Source organism: Rousettus aegyptiacus, unplaced genomic scaffold (assembly GCF_014176215.1).
Source record: "Rousettus aegyptiacus isolate mRouAeg1 unplaced genomic scaffold, mRouAeg1.p scaffold_m13_p_6, whole genome shotgun sequence".
Taxonomy (NCBI): domain Eukaryota; kingdom Metazoa; phylum Chordata; class Mammalia; order Chiroptera; family Pteropodidae; genus Rousettus; species Rousettus aegyptiacus.
Window position 1 is genome coordinate 21,277,425 of NW_023416309.1, and position 21,940 is coordinate 21,299,364.

The following is a 21,940-nucleotide window of genomic DNA, read 5'->3' on the forward strand; positions in this document are numbered from 1 at the left end:
CATGAATTAAATATGACCTTTATCCTTCTGATGTTCATTGTGGTTGTCATCAGTCATAGTAAATCAAAAAGAGTGAGTTAAGTCTGCACTTACAAAATGTGATGTGATTACCTACACTATTGTACACATAATTATATACACAAACATACATATAATAGCATGTTTCTTACTGCATTCTAAACCCAGGCATAATAGGTTTTGCTTTATCTGCTGTTTTGGAATGTCCTCCTATCTGCTGCTTTTTGTTACTGATGATTAAAAGTTGGCTGCTTTTCCGTGGCTAGTTGTTTATGTAATTTTATTTTATGAAATGAAATTGCCCATGAAATTTAAAACTGTAAGTCCCATGATAGACAAAACAAGTTGTTTAACTATAATAGTGTTAACTTATATATCTCAAAAAATATTTTTTTGAGGTGATGGCATATCAGAAATTAAAGGTTAATATGTATTTGTCTCATTTTTTCCTTCCAAGTTTTCTGTTGCTAGAACAGCTGTTGGAGGGTTTGCTAGTAAATTGAGAACTAAGGTTGAAAAGATGTTAAGGTATAAGGATGTTGCCAATAAGATATGAAGAAATGAAAGATGAAGTTTTGTTTATTGTACAAACACTTGTAGTAAAATTTATAAAAGGAGTTAGCTAGTCTTATATGGCCTAGTCAGATTACTAGGGTTTCATGTCTTTGTAATTCATTATTCATTTTAAAAAAGAAAAGCTAGTGTCTGTGTCACAAAATTGAGATTTGCTTTGAAATGTCTAGTTTTTTAGGATATTACTGAAATTGTTCACAATGGTATCGTTATCCATAGTCTTTGAGCTATTCCAGTATTTGTAATATAAAAGCATATTAATAGTTTTCTAGTCAAAATGGAAATAGATTGCATTTAGTTTAGCGCAATAAATTTAAAAAGTGAACAAGCAATTGGAAGCAAGTGCCAAATAAAAATTTATCAGCAGTATATCATTTCTATTGTTCATTCTATCCTGACTTCTAAAAGCTCTGAATTTTTTATACAGTCCATAGGAGAAAACTGTCTTACACACAATAGAGGAAATAAACTTTTTACACAAGCCCGAGAACATTTTTATTCCATTAAGTGGTGTGTGTACACACATATGTGTTTCTCTAGTTGGATTAAGCCAAATGGCTCCTTTCCCTAAATTAAAGACTGAAGGAGGGGAGAACTAGCAATTGTAAACCCAGCAACAATCCTAGAAGTGCTTAATAACTGGAGCTGATTTTAAATGGGCCACCCTGGAGTTTAAACATAATACTTCTATTTGAAGATGTGTAATCTTGCTGTAATTGAACTGCATATACTATCAACAGGTAAGTAAGTGATAGTGGGAGCTCATGACAAGAGTTCTGCTACAAATTTCTTCAAGAGGTATGTAGTCTCAGAATCATTGTATTTCCTCATATCCACAAAATGGGCATGCTTAGAAAACACAAGGGTAGAAATACAGAGTATTCTTTCAACATGACAGAAATAGCAAATGATAAAAGTCTCATGTTTGATATATAGATGCATTAATGTGGGCAGTGTAAACACACTTAAGAGGCAACAAATACTTGCTTGTCCCAACATAGTTTGCTTTTAAATTAATATATTTGTGAAAATATAATAAGCAAACTTTAAAGAATTTTCTTGTTTAGAGTTCTACCTGCCCTATAGATGACTGATTACTTGAGCCAGTGTTATTACAACAATGAAGTTCAAGTTAATAAAAGTTACGGAGCAACAATGTAAATATAATTAATATAAATATATAATTTTTTTACAGAGTTCTTTAGACTTCTGATGCCCTTTTTTTCTTTCTATCATCAAAAAAGACAGCCGTAATGTTGGCTTTTTTCCTTCCTTCAGAACCTTTTTATTTTTCTAAAAGATACTGCTTTCGTCAATATGCTGATATCAAATGGAGGTCATTATAATAAAGGAGAGAGATCAGGATAAATATGGTAGCTTCTCTTCTACCAAATATTGGTATTATAAATCATCTCATCTTAATGAGCCAAACTTACAGAGAATCAGATTAAGTATTTCAAAACATAAATAAGTATGTTGAAACTAACCTGTTATTTCTAAAATAAGTATTAACTTTTGGTCTTCAGGTTTTTCCTGTGGATCTTGAAAGGACTTTCTCTTAAATGTGCCAAATTTTTGTATAAAAGGGCTGTATTTTTAGCTATAGGTCTACATAGAAAATGAATGATTCACATGTTAGCTATTATATAGATATTTTATATGTAAAGATTTCAGTCAGCTAGAAGATTTATTCATCTCTACATTTCCAGTATACTGACACGAGTTCATTTGGTTAGTAGGATGATAAGTAAATAAAAGTGCTGCTATGGACTTCTTAGTTATTAATGAGTACCTGAAATTATAATCTCTTTGCTGCTTTTCTACAATCTTAATATATTGTCACCATGTATAAGTAACTTGAATTTTATCTCAAGGAGTATACTTTTCTAAAAAGATATAACCTCGCTAATACCTCCCTACTGGTTTTACAGCTGGCATCCCTCGTTCAGTATTAAAAGATTGGCGCAAAGTCAAGAAGCTGAAGCAAACTGGGGAATCCTTTTTACAGGATGATTCCTGCTGTGAGATAGGGCCCAATTTGCAAAAATGCCGAGAATGTAGACTTATTCGGAGTAAAAAAGGAGAAGAACCAACTCACTCACCAGTATTTTGTAGATTTTACTACTTTAGACGGTAAGTGAAAATAGGTAATTGGAGGAAAGTATGTTTATTGGATATTGGAAATTATACTATCATTCCAGGGTTCCAGTCTGGTGGCAGGAATGAGTGTTTAAGATTCCTTATTTCTGAAACATTATTAAAAAATATTAAACTTTTTTAGTGCTGAATTTAACAATACCAACTATTGGGTAAATTCATATTTACATTGCTGCATGTGTTTATATACTGTTTCTCAATCTGAGGGTTATTCTTAATGAGAAAATATTAGTATTTTTTCCTGGAAATGATAGGAAATGGCAGTTTGTTAGATATAAAGATTTTTTAAATGTTACGTTGGCTAAAGTAATGTCACATTTATGTCTGTATTAGCTTACTATTACAAATAGTCTATAAATCTAAGTAAATAATGTAGACACCAAAATAAAGTCAGAGCATTACATTGCAATACCCATACTTTTATCTTGTTAGACATGTAGCTATAAAAATATGAGTTATGACAAAGATTTGTTAGTACTGTATCAGTTTCACAGATTTTGTAGTACATATAGAAACAACTTATAAATCTATAAACTACTATAATAATATTACTAAAACTGTAATACTAAAAACTTACAGACTTATGAGAGTTCAACTAAAGAATGGTTTGAGTAACTCAGCCAGTAGAGACTCGTGTCTGATTCTAGAATCAGCCATTTCTGGGTTTTAGTCCCAACTCTATCCCTTAGTTCCTATGTGACTTTATTAACTGTAGTAGGACTACAGCTAAGCCTGACTCATCTACTCACCTGCCTAATATGAATGATAGTGATAACCTAATTCAGAGAAGTTTCACGAAGATTAAATGATAGGAGGTTCACAAAGTCCTTAATGTAATGACAAGCACATGTGAAATGCTCTATTAATGTTAACTGCAATTATTTTCCTAGTCATTATCTTCTTTCTAAGAAGTTAGGAGATGCTTTGCTCTGGCAAATACACTATACTGGTGGCCCAGTAGAGACCCCAAAAATAGGTATTTTTAGGAAGAAACGTTCTATTTTTTATTTCTTCTTCATGGTCTTTCTAGCCAATAATCCCCCATAATAATTATACAAGGTAGTATGCATAGAAGTGCAGACAGATAAAAGGAATCAAGAGGAAAGTAGGTTTGGAGAAAGAGAAAATCTTAGAAAAGTTTGAAAGAAAGAAATGTTTAGGTAGAGATAATAACAGAAAGCTGATATATGGGTAATAACAAAGGAGGAGATTTGATTTTTAAAAAAATGAGGGGAAAGGGTAAAGTAAAAGTATTAGAAAAGCGAGTGAAAGGAATGTTGTTGGTGGCATCCCTTTGAAAAATATGGAATGACTTGTAGTGAACTTCCGATATTCCCAGTTTGAGAATTACAAAGATATTTAAGAATAACCGCCGGCAAGTAAGGGAATGGCAGTTTTGCTTTCCATTTACCCTAAACTTCTCTGAATTGAATAGTTACGTTAATTAGGTTCCTAATAAACTTATCTTTATTCTTCTAAATCACATTAATAAAGTATCATTTTAATGAAAAATATATATGCTCCCAGTGAAAGTCTTAAGGTGATTTAGGGCATTTTCAACTTTAGAGGTTCCTGACTTAGATTATGTATAACATAACAGCATTGTTCTGGGCAGCATTTGGCTCACTTTTTAAATCTTGTCTACATCTAACAGTGGGACATAATTTTCATTTGATTGGAGTAAGTATAAGTGATAGAGGAACTCTTACTTGAAATAACCTAAAATTGGTGCTGTTTATCATTGCCATTTGTGTAACACTATGGGGGTCATCTAAGTTGGTTAAACTTAATAAAGTATGTATATGGAGTACCATTTCTTATTTTTTAATTGTAGATGTAAAATATATATTTAATGTAAATTAATTATAAATTTACAACTTTAAAAAATAACCGGACTTCTAAAGACAGATACCAAGAGGTATCTAATGCTTTTGTATTTTAATGTTTCAGATTGTCATTTAGTAAAAATGGAGTGGTTAGAATAGATGGTTTCTCTTCTCCTGACCAATATGATGATGAAGCTATGAGTTTATGGACACATGAAAATTATGAAGATGATGAATTAGACATAGAAACTTCAAAATACATCTTGGATATAATAGGTGATAAGTTCTGTCAATTAGTAACATCTGAAAAAACAGCTTTGTCCTGGGTGAAAAAGGATGGTAAGGAAGTTAAATACTTAAAACATGGAATTGTATAAATTTCACTTTAAGAATTTTTCTTTGAAATATGTTTAGTCTGTGGGAAAAGTCCCTAATCATACCTAGACTCATTACTTTTTAATTTTGATGATGACACTTTATGTACAAATATACCCGATATGTGCTTAAGGTAATAGATACTTTCCAATTGAGGTTGAATTGAATGGATTGACAGTTCATGAAATCACAGTAGCATTTTGCTCTTTCTGCCATTATGACATAGTTTAACATGAAAGACACTTTGGATGTGAAATTGGGAAATTTCAGCATTTGCCATGTAAAGATGATGTAATCTATCCCAGTTATATAAATTTTTAATCTGGTGTGGTTCGATTTAGATTGTATTTGAATCTCTACACCTAGCCTAACTGTATGACTATAAAACGGGAATGATAACTACCTCATAGATTTTAGAAAGTAGGCATGTTAATTGTTTACTTATGTAAAGCACTTAACATAATAAGTGCTCTAAATATGAGCTTCTTTTCCTTCTCTTAAATTAGTGGTTTGTTTCCAGGTGACATTTGGCAATAACTGGAGACATTTTTGTTTGCATAAACTGAAAGGTGTGGAGGGTAGAGTACTAACTAGCATCTACTGGGTAAAGGCCACAGAAGCCACTTAATATCCTGTAATGCGCAGGATAGTCCCCACAGTAGAATTTTTTTTTTAGTCAAAATGTTGAAAGTGCCAACCAAGATTTAGAAACCTTCAATTAGATACGAGTGTATTTTCTGAAGGGAATTACTAATTACTTCAAGAAATCTGCTCTTGCTTTATAGTTAATATATCCTTCAAAGTTCTTGATTTGCTTTTACATTTTTTGTTTTTGTGTATTTTAGCTAAAATAGCCTGGAAAAGAGCAGTCAGAGGCGTCCGGGAGATGTGCGATGCATGTGAAGCAACATTGTTTAACATTCATTGGGTCTGCCAAAAATGTGGATTTGTGGTCTGCTTAGATTGTTACAAGGCAAAGGAAAGGAAGAGTTCTAGAGGTCGGTTTATAACTTTACATAAATTTAAATTTTATAGTGTTCTTTTACTCTAGGTTCACTCATCTGGAAAATTAAATGTATAGGGTTCTTCTACTACCTTAATTATGGTTATATAACATTAAGTAAGTTTTGCGGTTCCTTTTTAAAAAGGACTAAACCACAGCTTATTAAATGGCTAGATGTTCTAAGATAAAACTTCATCTTTATCTTTGTAGCCTGATTAGTAGATTCACCCTCATCCTGTCATTTCAAGCAGATAGTTTCTTAATGTAGTCCAAATTAATTATATTTGGCTTTGCAGCTTCATGATTCCAGTGTATAGGAGCGTGCAGTCTCTTCCAGAACCTGTTATACAGTCAAGCACATAAGTCACAATTGAATACTTACTAGTGTGACTTGTTTTTTCTAAATATTGGTCCATAAAGTTCAAATAAAAATGTTGAAGAATATGCTACTTACCACTTATTCTCTAGTTTTAAAGAATGAAGAAATTTTTATTATATATGGAAACAGCCTTTGAAACTGTTATCTCTAACTTCTAGATAAATAAAATGGTACAAAAACAGTGTTTTCCATGTTAAAACAGCTGGAGATACAAAGTTTAAAAAGGAAGTTACCAAAATGCACCTTTCTCATGCTAAAAGGTTTTAGAAAAGTTTATTTAAGGCAGTTTTGGAAGTAGCTACCTAAAGCTGGTAACCTTGAAAGTAGTTATTTGGGATAAAGTCAGTAAAAGAAAGATTCAAGTTGTGGAAGTATTAGAAATAAAATCATGTTTAATGATAGACAAGCCATGCTTTTTAGCTATCAGTATCTTTTCTAATGAAAAGATTACTAAGCCTCATCCTTTCTAATCCCTTTTCTTACACACCCAGCACTTACCAGAGAGCCCTGAGCAAATGGGAAAACGTGTTCAAACATCTACTGTTCAGTGTTTCTGTGTTGTGCAAAAGATATTAAATGAGTAAAATCTGAAATCATAATAAAGAATGCATTTTAGGAAATTAAATATTTTCAGAACCATAAAAATATATGGGATAGTTTTGGTTGATGTAAATAGCTTCAGTGCTATAAAACTTCATGACGTGCATTTTACATTCCTTTTCTTGTTTTATATTTTGTTTTTTCTTTGTTAAATTAACATTTTTATGTTTTGCTATATTTTATGCACATATATAAGCATGAATTTTTTTTCGAAAAAGAATAGGGTGTGTGTAATAAACCTAAACTGTTTGTATTGCTGTCGATTTCCATAGTACTATAAATTTTGAAAGCAGAGTCTTGTCAGTCACCATATTATTTCTTTGTGAGTATACTCTATGTCTTGTTATCTACATATCTCCTATTTCACTGTTAAATACTGTAATGAACTCACATTGACTAGATTATAGCTTTATATAGTGGCAATTAACTAAGTGTCTAAAATATAGGGAGTTAGAAAACTTTTACAAGTTATTATGTAGACTTCAGAGGGGAAAGTCAGAAAGCTTTTAAACAGTTTTAGACTACATTTGAATTTTATTTAGTATGACACTTCATGAAATAATGGTTCTAGATTTTTTTATCCTGAATTTAATGAGCTTTGTAATACTTATCGAAGCTCTTAGAGACATATCATAAGTAGCTCTCTGTGTCATTAAATTTATAGGGGAGATCTCCTTGAGATCAAGGTGTTTAATAGTTTTCCTGTGTATGATATGCTTCATACTGTGCCTTAATAGGTTTACAACTCCAGGAATGGAGCCTTGTTTGAAGGCAATAGTAGCAATTAAATACTATTATTAAACAGCTGCTGGGCTAGATAGAAATGACAGACATGGCCACAGTCTGGAGTTGAAGGGCTCTTTTTATAGATAATTCTTTGGAGAAGAAAAAAATTAAGTTGATTTGAAATAATTTACATTGGCTGCAGGTAAGGGAAATGGGAAAAGTGGAAGCGGGGTCAGTTCTAGAATAGGTGCACAATCTGAAAGGAAGAAATATTTGCTGTACTACTTTTGATTTATTAAGAGCAGCGGTCCTGTAAGTTCGTCATAAGCCAGAATCCAGTGGAGTATAGTGATCCGTACAAATCTCTATCATACATTCAGGTATATGAGCAATCTACTGTTAGTTGGCCCACAGCCTTTACCTGGTTAAACTACTATCATCACTTTTCACCATCTGGTGTATTGTAATTTAGGACATCTCAGAATTTTTTTTTTTTTTCACTTGTAAAGCAGTGACTTTTTTACGTCTCATGACAGTTCTACATGTCTGAAACAAAACAAAAACAAAAGTTTGACGCAATAGTGTCAAACTTTTATTAGTCTAATGTACTAAAATTAGGCAAAAGCCATGTTTGGCACAGAAAATAGCAAAGAAATCAAAGATTAGCTACAGAGAAGCCAGAATCAGGGAAGATAGAATTGACTAATAAATTAATGATGATAAAAAATGGTCATTTTGGAAAAGGCTAATGTCGATTTTGTATCCTGTTTTTATAAAATTCTTAAAATGGTGGAATTGTCTTGTTTTTTTTAAGAACCATACATTTGAAGCCTACCATTGACATTTTCTATAATCGTTAAGCTCTTTATGTACAAGCCATCAATTTTATATAATTATAAAACCATGACTAATTTAAAAGAACATATGTTATGGTCTTACAGATAAAGAACTATATGCTTGGATGAAGTGTGTGAAGGGACAGCCTCATGATCACAAACATTTAATGCCAACTCAAATTATACCTGGTTCTGGTAAGTGTAAATACACATTATTTATTTAATATAGTGTAATAGGTCTTGGTTGCTCCAGAGTATTGGGGCATATGTAGAACTGTATAATAGAATGTATAATAGAATGAAGAAGTAAGGTTTATCTAATCTTGAATTGTTCTTGCTCCATTTTTTATATTACAAAATTCCATTTATTACATTAGAATTATCTGTGTAATAAAGTTAGCAAGACAAGCCCAGCCCAGTGACTAAGAAAGCCATAGAGGAAACATTTGAGAAGGGGAAAACTAGAGTGTAGTGAAAGTTTTTATTTGATTTATGATGAAAGGTTATTCTACTTTTTTTTAACATTGAATTTTTAATAATAGAAGTAAGATAGAAAAGAATAGAGGACATGAACTTAGTTTAATGATCAAACCTGAAATACATGGAAGGAATGAAGTTAAAAATGGAAGAAAAGTCAAAAGGCACAAGAAAAACTGGAAAAAAATTCAAAATCTTAACAACTAGTTATAGCCTTTTTATTAACCACTATTATATTTTGTAGTTTTAACAGATCTTCTAGATGTGATGCACACTCTTAGAGAAAAATATGGTATTAAATCCCATTGTCATTGTACTAACAAACAGAATATACAAGTTGATGATTTTCCTACAATGAATGGTGTGTCTCAAGTGAGTATAAATCTCATTATTCAAATAAAATGCATTGTTAAATTAACTTTAATATTTGAAATCCAGTTTAGGACTTGTATTATGTTTTCTATCTTACTATATAAATATAACTACTAATTTTAACTGAATAATTGAAGATAGTATTTTTAAAATTCAATTGTTCTACTCTTATAGGTTTTACAGAATGTTCTTAATCACAGTAATAAAATTTCTCTGTGCATGCCTGAGTCTCAGCAGCAAAATACCCCTCAGAAGTCTGAGAGCAATGGCAGCAGCAGTCCGGGGAGCGATGTTAGCACCGACAGCAAGTCAACTCCTCCAGAATCCCAGTCACCACTGCACTGGTTAGCAGATCTTGCAGAGCAAAAAGCCAGAGAGGAAAAAAATGGTAAATATAATTTATTATCTAAGTATACAGTTGACCCTTGAACAACATGGGTTTGTATTGTGTGGGTTCGCTTATGTGTGAATTTTTTAAATAAATACCTGTACTGTTTTCAGTTCATGGTTGGGAGTCCACAGATGCAGAAGGCCATTGAACTATACCATTTTATATGACTAAGCATCCACAGATTTTAGTATCTTTGAAGAGGGGAGTCTTGGAACCAATCCCCCACAGATATTGAGGGACAACCAAGTTTCAGGGGGCAGGGAAGTTATACACAGTTTTTCAACTGCATGGAAGATCCGTGTCCCTAAACCTTGCCCGCCCCCCACCCGCCCTCATTGTTTATGAACTGTGTAATGCAGTATTATAATATAACCAACAATGTACTACTCTTATACGTTAATGTACTGTTCACTTAAAACAATTTATGTATGTCTTTTGCTTGAATTATGGCTCTAATTTCAGTAAAACCATTGTCTTTTACTAGGAACCCACCTTCCTGTGATTGCATTAAATTTAGTTGTAGAACCATTTGTGGATGGTCATATCAGTAAAGCTGCCAGGGCACTAGATTTGTTATATACCTATATTTTGTCTCTGTATCAGCTTTAGTATTTTCATTTGTGACAGGTACAGAGTCAGCTAGCTACCTTTCTAAGATATTGAGAAAGGTCTGTTCGTATTCAAACGGTTTGACTCCATTTTGAAGAATCTGACTCCTTTGGTGTGTGTTGAGGTGAATAAATCACTAGTGCTACAGTTTTACCTTTCAATATAAAATGCAAGGAACCAGTTTTGTCTATACTTTGGCAGCCTGCTTAATTTTATTGGAATTTTGTAAAATGTTTTATTTCAGAAAACAAAGAATTTGCCCTTGAAAAGCAAATTAAGGAAGAGAGAGAACAAGATAATCCTGATTCTCCGAACAGCAGAACATCACCTCCTGTGTCCCAGAATAATGAACAAGGCTCAACTTTACGGGATTTACTGACCACAACAGCTGGCAAGCTACGTGTGGGTTCTACAGATGCTGGCATTGCCTTTGCACCAGTATATTCGATGGGAACCCCAGTGAGTGAGATGCCAGATTTTTGGCTTTTATATGGGCCTTAAGTTTAGATGATTCATAGATTTGCCTGTGAACTACACAATAGTTGATGAAATCAAATATACCAGATTACTAGGCATATTCCTATGTGCATTATAACTCATAACTTAAAAGCTTGAGATTTGTTTTTTTTCCAAGGTGAAAAAGATTGGGGGAGGGGCATTTTGATTTCATAAGAGCCCTTAGACACTCCTTCAGAATTGGAAAGCCATTTATCTAGTGGGGGGAGTGGGGGAGCAGATGTGGAAGTAAATGTTTTGTTACTTAAAATATTTAGAAATCAATTTTTGGTTTATTCGCCAGAGAAAAGTAATAGCAGAATAATTGTATAGGTAGGCATAAATTTTTAGTAGCTTTTAAAAGCATGCAGGAAATTCTACTTAGCATTCCCCTCTCCTCTGCCTAGCCCTAGAATGTGAAAGGGAGGAAGGCCAGACGTCTGTCTGGTTTCTACAGACCTGTCCTCATATGAGGAACACTAAAGTTCTGGTTCTCATCTCTATGAACAATGAACAATGTAAGCACTAGATATCCATATCCACTGATATGATTACATATTCTTTAAGGCAGGTATATTACTTGTGTTGCTTATTTGCTGTGTTGGTGGCAAATCAAAGTGAAAGTTTAAAAATGTATGTATTTCTTCTCAAAATATATTTTTTTCCCTAATAGAGTAGTAAAAGTGGAAGGACTATGCCAAACATTCTTGATGACATAATTGCTTCAGTTGTTGAAAACAAAATTCCACCAAGTAAAGCTTCTAAGATAAATGTAAAACCAGAGCTTAAAGAACAGCCTAAAGAAAGCAAAAAATCTGCCATGGATGAAAACAATAAATTGTACAGTGACATCCCACATTCTTGGATCTGTGAGAAGCATATTCTTTGGCTTAAGGATTATAAAAATATTAATAATTGGAAGCTTTTCAAAGAGTGTTGGAAACATGGACAAGTGAGTATTTTAAGCTGATTTAGTACACTGTTAGTGGGACTGAAGCTGGTTGAACAGGCACAGTGGCTCTACTTAGGAATAGAAAGAAAGGGGAAAGATAATACTTAACACACATGACATGAAAGATATCAAAAACACCAAAACGGTTACCAGAGTGAATTCTTATTTTTGGCCAGATTTATATGAATTAATAGGGAAGCACTGATTTTTTCATTTATCGATCAGCAAACTTTTAATAAAACCATGTATTTACAAAGTTTGATTCCTCCTTTTTTTTTTTTTTTACATTTGTGTTTTAGTCTAGTTAACAAATTCGCATCTGCTGTTAAAGTGTAATATCAGAAGCAATTTTCTTGAACTGACATGGTGTAGATGCTTTTTGCCTTTACTGTTTATCCCTAGAACATTTTTAAGTTTATCAAATCTTGAATGACAAACTCCATCAATAAAAATGATTTTCTGTTAGATCAAAATGTTGATATAATTTGTGATACACATTTCAAATGACAATTTACTACATTAATACAGATTTAAGATGGCAGCTTACAAATAATGAACAAAATTTGCATGACTTAGTATTTATCATGTTCAGTTTTTTCTTGCTTTCTGAAAAACACCATTGCTATTTTGTTGTACTTTATTCATTTATCAGATAGTTACTGAACACTTAAATAAAATCTCTTCTTTTATGTTGGCTGTTAAAGATCTAAAAATGAGCACAATATGAGTAAGAGCCATTTTAGTGCAATGGTTCTCAATCTTTTTTTAGACCACTAATCCTTTTCAAAATCTGATGAAAGTTTGGTTTCTCTTTTCCCAGAAAAAACACACACATATGCATTATACATATAGTAGTCCCTTGGTATATGCAGGGGACTGGTTCCAGGATCCTCTTGTTTTCAAATTATCTAAATTACTTATGATACCTTATACAATATAAATGCTATTTAAATAGTTGTTTACGGTATCGTTTAGGGAATAACAAGAAAAAATAGTCTCGTATGTGTTCAGTACAGATGCAACCATCATAGGCCTTACCTACAAAGTACACAACAGCAACAGTGTACCATCTTTTTTTCCTCTAATATTTTCTGCTCATGGATTTGGAACCCACAGGAACAGTCAGAAAGCTGACTGTACAATGTTTAGCTTTTTTATTTTTTGGGTTGGCTCTTCAAGCCCCAATGCCATCGCTGGATCACAATTTAGACCACTAATTTTGTGTGGACTCAAATAGTCATCTAAATATTTTTTAAGCATGATAAATAGTCTAAGAAATTTATTCAAAGGTACTGTGGAAACCCAAAAGAGAGAAGGACTAAGCTAGAGTACTAATTTAAAAAGGCTAGAGTGAATTAATAATACCTCAGGGATTAAGTGAAATTTTTCTGGATGGATAAGGGATTGGAGAGAAAAGCATCAGGTATTTGGGGGAATTGTTAAATCGTTTTGTTTGTTTGGAACAGAGATAAGAGTTCTGTAGGGTAATGGTGAATAAATGAGATGGCTAAGATTATGATTTCGAAGGGCCTTTATGTATCAGCTAAAGAGTTTGCACTTTATCCTGTGGATAATAGTTTTATTCACATATCAAAGTGATCAGATTGACATTTTAAAATGACAGCAAAGCAGATGAAGAATTCAAGTAGAGGGAAGTAAGACCAGAGGCAAGGAGTCAAATTAGGAAGGCTTTCAGTATTTCAGGAAGATAATAATAATGGTATCCTAAGGATTCTGCTTCAGAATATTCTAATATTATAATTAACTTGCCTCTATAATCTTTTTAAAAATCTGTTTACTTTTCTCAAGCTTCTAATCACCATAAGAAAGAGTGGCATAGGTACAGTAGGGGCCAGGAATTAATATGTGAATTGCCAATAATAGTTAATTATCTAATAGCTGAACTGTTTTAATAGTAGTTGGATATATCATTAAACCCACTGAAAGGTAGTTTAATGAAGCAGTCACCCAAGTTGTTAACCAGACTCCACCAAAACCTTTGTTGTTTTATTTATTTTCTTTTGAGATACCTTTTGGGATAAGAACCCTAGCTTATTCTCTTAAGGTTCCCAAAATTTAATTATCTTTTGAAGTAAGAGTACTTAATATCTTTTACAAGAGACTCTTAAGTCACAACTTTCTGTGTTCTCTATATCCTGGACTTTTACTTCATTTATAATAAAGGAATTAAAAAAAAAAAAAAACCCTGAGAATAGTACATCAGATTGCCTACAAGGTTTTTTTACATCAGCATTGGAGTTTTAAAAGCTATAAATCTTCAATTGTTGGTTTTTAGTTTAGAAATTAGCCTTGAGGGAATTTTAATTCACATGATTTCACTTTCAGGGAATCAGTCATTAGGCTTGAAATTTAATGTTGTTTTGCCTAGTTGTTTAATATTTTTATCATGATCCTTGTGAACGTAAAGAATGTATATGCATGTGTGTTAAGTGATACAGACTCAGAATATATGTAAATTGTTTTAATGTCAAGGACTTTATTTAAAAATACTATATATTATATACATACAAATATATAAGTAGGTTATGTTCTGTCTATAAAAATTAATCTGTAAATAAAGCATCCCAAAAATCCATATTTATAACCATTTAGAAATGAAATTTTTAATAGACCCTTTCAGATTTCTTTACCAAGAATTACTACATGCAATTATTTTTATTTTCAAAGATGGTAATGTTATTCTACATGGTATTCTATCATCACTTTTTCTCTTTGATAGCTATTGTGAACATCTTTCCAGGTCAAGGACTATTTTTAATAGCCTCTCATTCTCATACTTTGTCATTAGTCCCTAAACTTAACATGTCATCCATTTGTTATTTGTGTGTAAAATCAGATTTTGGAAGTGTCCATATACCTTTTAACTTTTATTTATGTATTTATTTATAAGCCTGCAGTGGTTTCCGGTGTACATAAGAAAATGAACATTAGCTTATGGAAAGCGGAATCAATTAGTCTTGATTTTGGAGACCACCAAACTGATCTCCTGAACTGCAAAGACAGCATTATTTCAAACGCCAACGTTAAGGAATTCTGGGATGGTTTTGAAGAAGTTTCAAGTATGTTGTTTTTTGTTTACTGTACTGTTTTGTTAAACATAGCCCCCCAAAACAATAAATTACATACGACTTAAACTTCTATGTTACTTTCTTGTCTAATTAAAAGAAACAAGTACAGATGCTCCGCAATTTACGATGTGGGTTACATACTGCTGAACCCATATAAGTTGAAAATACCGTGTCAAAAATGCATTTAATTCACTAACCTACAGAGCATCATAGCTTTAGCGTAGCCTACCTTAAATGTGTGCAGAATACTTATATTAGCCTGCAGTTGGGCACAAACTACACAGTGATGGCATGGTCGACTGGGAGCTGCAGCTGCCCAGTATCACAACAGTATTGCACCACATAGCTAGCCCAGGGAAAAATCAAAATCAGAAGTACAGTTTCACCTGAATGCCTGTTGCTTTTGCAGCATCGAAAAATCCTCAATCAAACTATCATAAATTGGGGACTATCTGTGCTTGGAAACAAGAGACTAGGTCCTAGTCCTGGGACTACCCCTAATTTCCTTTGACCTTAAGTCATTTATACTGTGCTTCCTTACATAACATGGGGAATATGTTTGGCAACCCCATAAGCCTTTGAAAATTGAATCATATGATTTAGACTAAACACTTTGAAAATTAAAATGTAAGGCTGATTGTAATAACAATTTAGAGATGTTTTAAGTTTTTTTTTGCCATATTACAAATATCTGTCTACATAAGGAAATGTCTTACTACTACCTAAGAATGTCATAAATAAAAGCCAATAAACAAGCATTCATTAGGTACATGTTATGCAACAATTGAATCATTCATTTTACATTTCTTCCTCTCCAAACATTAATAAAAATAAAAAGGTGGTGATTACCTTTTTCGTAATTAACTGCATTCTTTATAGAGCGGCAAAAAACGAAAAGCGGAGAAACAGTTGTTTTAAAATTGAAAGACTGCCCTTCGGGAGAAGATTTCAAGACTATGATGCCAGCAAGGTATATCTTTTGAAACTTATTTTGACTCTTAGCTTTTTAAAATTGAGTTGATATTATCTCCAGGAGTAAGAAAAGGAACTAAAAATGTAATCTATAGGCATTTTCTTCCTCAGTTAAAATTAGTCACCAAAAACAACTGAATCTCTAGTCTCAACGAGGGAGAAGTCTTTATGTTAGGGCAGTAAAGGAAAGAATTCTAATATCAAAAGACAAGTCCTGTTTAGGACTTCCCTTCTCTTTGTGATTTTAATTTGCCATGATTAGGCAGAATTGCAGTTTTAGTATCATTTCTGTTCTGCATTTGTCCATGTGTTATGCATCAAACTTTGAAGTCAAGGAAAGTGCTACCTGTCAAAGGCTTTAAGGGGAAAATAGTCTTGTGTTTTGAACAGCTTGAAAGTTATATATTTGAAAGCACTTAAAAATGTAAGTGTGTATTCAAAAGAAGTCAATGTTGTTATTTTTCAGATACGAAGATCTTTTAAAAAGCCTGCCATTGCCAGAATATTGTAATCCAGAAGGAAAATTCAATTTGGCTTCTCATTTGCCAGGATTTTTTGTGCGTCCTGATCTAGGGCCCAGGTTGTGCAGTGCCTATGGTAGGTATATATTTGCATTTCTGTCAGTTTCGAATTGTATGGAATTTTAACTTTTGTCCAAGGATAAATTGTCTATTTTTAGATTCTACTAAATCTGTTTTTTTTTTAATAATCTATTGAAATCTTTTTCTAAATCAAGACGTATATTAGGAGTGTATAATCAATATATAGTTAAGTACCTGCTAATTCTCTGTAAAATATTTACATTTCTATTCATTTGATTTTTATGGGACATGTCATGGATTGCAAGTAGGTTTTAGAACAAGGAGACAAATAATTCAAATTACAATTAACAAATTTTCCTCATAGAGCTGATTTTTAAAATATGTAAAGTAGTCCGTCAAATAAAGTTTTATTTCATACACAGGTGTAGCTGCTGCTAAAGATCATGATATAGGAACAACAAATCTCCATGTTGAAGTTTCTGATGTTGTAAATATTCTAGTCTATGTTGGCATAGCAAAAGGAAATGGCATTCTCTCAAAAGCAGGTAAAGAAACTTAAAGAATAGTGGTGTTTGGAATAACAGTTGAATAACCATACACACTAGTGTTATACGGAACAATAGCCTCAAAGTTAACAGCAAAGATACCAAAAAGAATTGCAGTGGATATGGGGATATTCTGATCTTTATTACTTGAGTGATTAATGTATTTACCTGTCTTTTGCTATGATAGGAATTTTAATTTTAAAAATGAATATTGTTTATTTGCTTCTGTCCTATCATTATATTCTATAGTAGTGAAAATAAACTGTTCAGCTCACTTATAAACATTAAGTGAATAATAAAGGCTAGGTTTTAAGGCTCTGAAGGTGGTTAAGACTTGGTTCGTGCCTCATGGTTCCTCTTTTTTTATTCTCCAGTGTCAGGGAAAGAAGAGGCCTTTTCTAAATAGAAGTAACTTTTCTATCCAGTGTATTCGTTTCAGATTCCATCTTCTAGATTTCTTTCTAAAACCTTGTTTCATCTGTTACTCCCTTTTGTTATTCCCTTCTTTATAGATGTAGGCCTTTAAATTTTCCCTCTCCAGTGGCTGCTTTTCTTCAGAGTAGGAGCAGACTCTAAGACTGTTCCTTCTTTTTCAAAAGAAAACCTCCTGCAAATCATGTCTTTGCCACCATTCTCTTGCTCCTGCCCTCATAACAAATCCATTTCTGTGTCTGTCACTTCCCTTTCACATGTAAACTAAATGCAGGTTGGCCCCTATGTCTGTTACTCCACTGAAATTACTTTCTCACAATTGGATAAGTCAGTGGTTCCTTCTGGTCCTTTTATTATTGCCACCTCTGTAATAAATGGCACTGTTTAATCACTATGTTGTCTTCATGTACTGGGCTTGGCCTCTGTGACACTATTCCTTGGTTCTTAACACCTTATGGACTAACAACAAAGACTTTTCTAGAGTTACAGACTTTATTTTCTACCTATGTGACATTCTATGTAAGACTTCCCACCATCACTTAGATCACCAATTCTTTATCTGGAGCCCAGAATGTATAGCTTAGTGGCTAGGTCCTGAGGACATGGGAATTCATTATAGTATTCACTCAGCTTTTCTATGTATTTGAGAGCTTCTGTAATACCCAACCTAAACTCCCCAAAACTATAAAAACGTACGTATATTTCTTAGCTTCCTTAACTGATTGATGCTCTTGATTACAATAGGTAAAAAAAAAACCCTTTCCTCTCTTAGTCCCAAGAATTTAAGTCAGGCACACTTGGGTTGTAGTCCCCGGCTGCCATAGAAATGTGTGACCTCCATTTCAGATTACTTATCCTTTCAAAGCCTATGATACCACAAGGTTAAATATCTGTTCTGTACCTCATTGTATTTTGTTCGTATCATCCCCTGTAGCACTAAAATGCAGAGGTCATACCTGCTTTTCTCCTCTACTGTTCATTCATGTTCTTAAATGCTGGAACTATCTTACTCATCTCTTTGTTCCTACACACCTCCAGTCCCTTATTTATAGCATAATACCTGGTCTTTTGAGAAAACATTCATTAACATTTTAATTCTTTTGACAGTCTTTCATTATCTCAAGCTTTTGCCAGTTTTTATAGATGATCACAAAAAAGGAATGTGTTAGGGTTATGATGATGCTTAAAAACATGTCCAAAAATACTGCCCTACTTATTTAATGCATGTGCTTTTTCCTCTACCTACAATGACTTCCTATCTCCTTCCTAGCAAATTCCTGTATTCATCCTTCAGAGTTTAAGTCAGATTTTCACCCTCCCTAGAGATCTTCATTAAAGAAAAACTTTCTCTTCCTTATGATACATCCTCCTTTTCCTCTTCATAACTTACAGAGCAATAGAATTTAAAGAAAAAATAAAATTAGAAAACCTATTTGTTTGCCAACTTATAATTTTAAGAAAATACATTTTAAAACTATAGCTATCATTTTTAAAGAGAACGTTTTAAACATAGATCACACAGTAACATTTGAGAACTGAACCAATCTTTGTATACCTTTTCTACTCATGATTGCACTTACTATGCGATATTCTTTTTATTTGCCTACATATGCCTTTCTTTACTCTGTGAGGTTCTTGACCAGGTCTTTCTTAACTCTAATTACCAGCATTCTAGGATAGTGTCTGGCACATTGTAAACACTCAATAAATGTTTGAATTAGGACATCCTAGCAAAAAAAAAAAAAAAAGAGGAAGAAGAAAGAAAAAAAGAACTCCTTGCAGTCAGTTTTAAAGATAAAAAAGCTTTTACTGTCACAAATTAGGAAATGTCTGATGTATTCATTGTACTGGACAGTAGATTCTTTTTCTTTTAAAAGAACATGTCTTTAAAATGTTCACTGTAGTAAAATCGAGGGTTTGAAAAAGAAGACCTGCATATGTTTCTCTCAGAAATAACCACAGTTAATAATTTTTCCTGTGTGTGAGTGTGTGTGTGTGTGTGTGTAATTTGTTAACAATTTAGAATGACCTGATACTTCCTCAAAACTGAAGCACCTGAGGCATTCACACATGATTACAGATTACCCGTTAATAATTATGATATCTCCTAGAAATTAGAAGACGTTTTGTTCTATCTTTCATTAGTCATTGTAATGAACAAATTCATTCGTTTCATTGAACCTGTTTCCTCAGATATTAAATAAGAGGTCATGATCCTAACCTACCTATTAAATAAGAGGTCATGATCCTAACCTACCTTACTAAGTGGTTGCAGAGGCCACTTGATTAATAGTAGTCATGAAAGTCTTTTCTAGGTTATGAAATGCTATATGAGTGCAAATCATTGTTATGACCACTCCCTTGAGACAGGAAGAAAGTTGGTTACGTTTGAGTAGAAGCCCTTGAGTTTTTATCTCGTTCCTTGATTTGCAGAAAACAAACCAGGAAAGGTACTAGTGTCCCCAGTTACACAGGGTTAATGCTCTTAGGGTTCTTACCTTTGATACATAACTGGGTTCATCGCCTCTTTAAGAGTCCCGATTTAGTCAGGCGCTATGCTGCCTCTGATCAATTCTAGGACAGTTGGCTTTCTGTTGGTATTCTTTACTGACCAATTTGAAAATATTCTATTGTATTTCAGGAATACTCAAGAAATTTGAGGAAGAAGATTTGGATGACATTTTAAGAAAACGATTGAAGGACTCAAGTGAAATACCTGGTGCTCTGTGGCATATTTATGCTGGAAAAGATGTTGACAAGATACGGGAATTTCTTCAAAAGGTATAATTTAGGTTGCAAATAGTTTATCTATTCACCTTGAGCAAGGACTCACTAATTTTTAATTTAACTTAATTTGGCATTCAGCAACATAAGAGTAAATAATGGGATTTTTGTTGTTGTTGAAAGTCAAATGCTCCTTTTTCTTCCTCCGCTTAAAGTTCATTTCGTGTTGAGGGTTTGGAATGGCTATTTCTTATCAGTTAATGCTTCCCCATCTCCTTATAGTAAAGAACTAATCCGTTGATGAGTCAGATATTACCCTTGGTGAAAAGTAATGACTAAAGAATATAGGGTGTTTTTTTTTTTTTTTTTTTTGTTTGTTTTTTTTTTTTTTTTTTTTTGCTGTTCATCTAAGGAATAATTCTACTTTATCACATCTGATTGCTCTGTGATACTTGCATTCTTGAATAGACAGAAATTTTGAGAAATTTACCTTCTGTTTAGTTAAGACACTCTAAATGAAAATGATACACTTATCTGAAATCACTGGTTTAAACCCTTTGCTCAAATATTTTCTAAATTTTCTAATGATAGGGATTTCTTTTAAAGGACCATTGCTTCTTTTCTTATTATTATTAATCTTCCTTCTAAAGGGACTTAAGGACCTTGTCTCTAGCCAGTGTGAAATGGCTATAGCCCTGTACCTACTATCTTATCCCAGATTACTTTACCAGTGTTTTAATTAAAAATATTATAAATTGTGCTTTTTAAAGCTGATTATTCACTAGTTATAAAGGGTCCCTTGAAATTGATTTGTCAAGTGTTAGAAGACTAGGAGTATAAAGGTATTTATCTTTGTACCTCCCTTAAAAAAGAGGATCAATACATGTTTATGAAATCTACATATGAATGAACTGACTTGGAAAACTAAGCTTTTCCTCATCTCTGTTGTTACACTCTTGAAACAATTATAAAGTGGAAGGAAAAGATGAGAAGGAAATATGATTCACTGTATTAATAGCTCATCAGTGTGCAGTATTGTTTTAATATCCTTTGGCTTTTTAAATTGTTGTGGAATATTTTCTTTAACTTGAGTTCAATTATCATTCCATAAGATTGTGAGAACAAATGATTATTATTGTAAAGAAAATTGAAATACAGGATTTGCTATTTCCCTTACTTGGGGTGTATATTTTAATTTTAATCCATATATTTCAGATTTCAAAAGAACAAGGCCTTGAAGTTCTACCAGAACATGATCCAATACGTGACCAAAGTTGGTATGTGAACAAAAAGCTCCGCCAAAGGCTGTTTGAGGAATATGGAGTCAGAACCTGCACTCTTATTCAGTTCCTTGGTGATGCTGTTGTCTTACCAGCAGGAGCACTTCATCAGGTATGCAAAACTTAGTCCAGCTTTGAGCTAAAAAAAATTCTTCTGAGTATAAGTATAAATGAAAACATAAGAAAATAACCTGTACCAGTGTGCCTTTATTAAGAAATCACCAAAATAGCTTTTTAGTGCTTGAAGAGATCTGACATAATTAAATTCTTTGAGAGCTTTAATTGTTTAAGCATCAGCTGTATTTCTATTTTTGTATTGTCTCTGATTTAATGGATTGAAATCTAATTTTTAAAACTTTTTTAGGGGAAAAGGTATAGCAGATCTTGGAATAATGTTTCATTTTCCTATAGCAGTTTAACTTTTGTTTATATCATTTAGCCTATGGAAAAATTGGTTTCATTATAAGTGGAAAGTTCACTTATGTTTCACTTAAAGTCACAGAACCTGACATGGTTAAGTCAGGATTCACTGTACTTTTGTTCAGTTCATAATAGCTGAAACTTAAC

The 21,940-nt window shown here is 32.7% G+C and overlaps 1 protein-coding gene across 10 annotated transcripts in view; it reads left to right on the forward strand.

Annotated features, from left to right (window-relative positions):
- Positions 1 to 21,940, forward strand: part of JMJD1C (jumonji domain containing 1C) — a 291,466-nt gene that overhangs the window by 258,596 nt on the left and 10,930 nt on the right. For 8 of the 10 annotated variants that reach the window (XM_016159168.2, XM_016159167.2, XM_016159163.2 and 5 more), the window contains 14 exons: positions 2,523 to 2,724; positions 4,699 to 4,913; positions 5,795 to 5,947; positions 8,599 to 8,688; positions 9,215 to 9,342; positions 9,517 to 9,730; positions 10,587 to 10,801; positions 11,511 to 11,789; positions 14,701 to 14,869; positions 15,758 to 15,848; positions 16,317 to 16,447; positions 16,815 to 16,937; positions 20,011 to 20,150; positions 21,309 to 21,485. In XM_016159168.2, the coding sequence (XP_016014654.2) occupies positions 2,523 to 2,724; positions 4,699 to 4,913; positions 5,795 to 5,947; positions 8,599 to 8,688; positions 9,215 to 9,342; positions 9,517 to 9,730; positions 10,587 to 10,801; positions 11,511 to 11,789; positions 14,701 to 14,869; positions 15,758 to 15,848; positions 16,317 to 16,447; positions 16,815 to 16,937; positions 20,011 to 20,150; positions 21,309 to 21,485 (2,327 nt within the window). The remainder of the gene's footprint in view (positions 1 to 2,522; positions 2,725 to 4,698; positions 4,914 to 5,794; positions 5,948 to 8,598; positions 8,689 to 9,214; positions 9,343 to 9,516; positions 9,731 to 10,586; positions 10,802 to 11,510; positions 11,790 to 14,700; positions 14,870 to 15,757; positions 15,849 to 16,316; positions 16,448 to 16,814; positions 16,938 to 20,010; positions 20,151 to 21,308; positions 21,486 to 21,940) is intronic. The other 2 variants (XM_036223854.1, XM_036223855.1) reach the window with 2 other exon arrangements.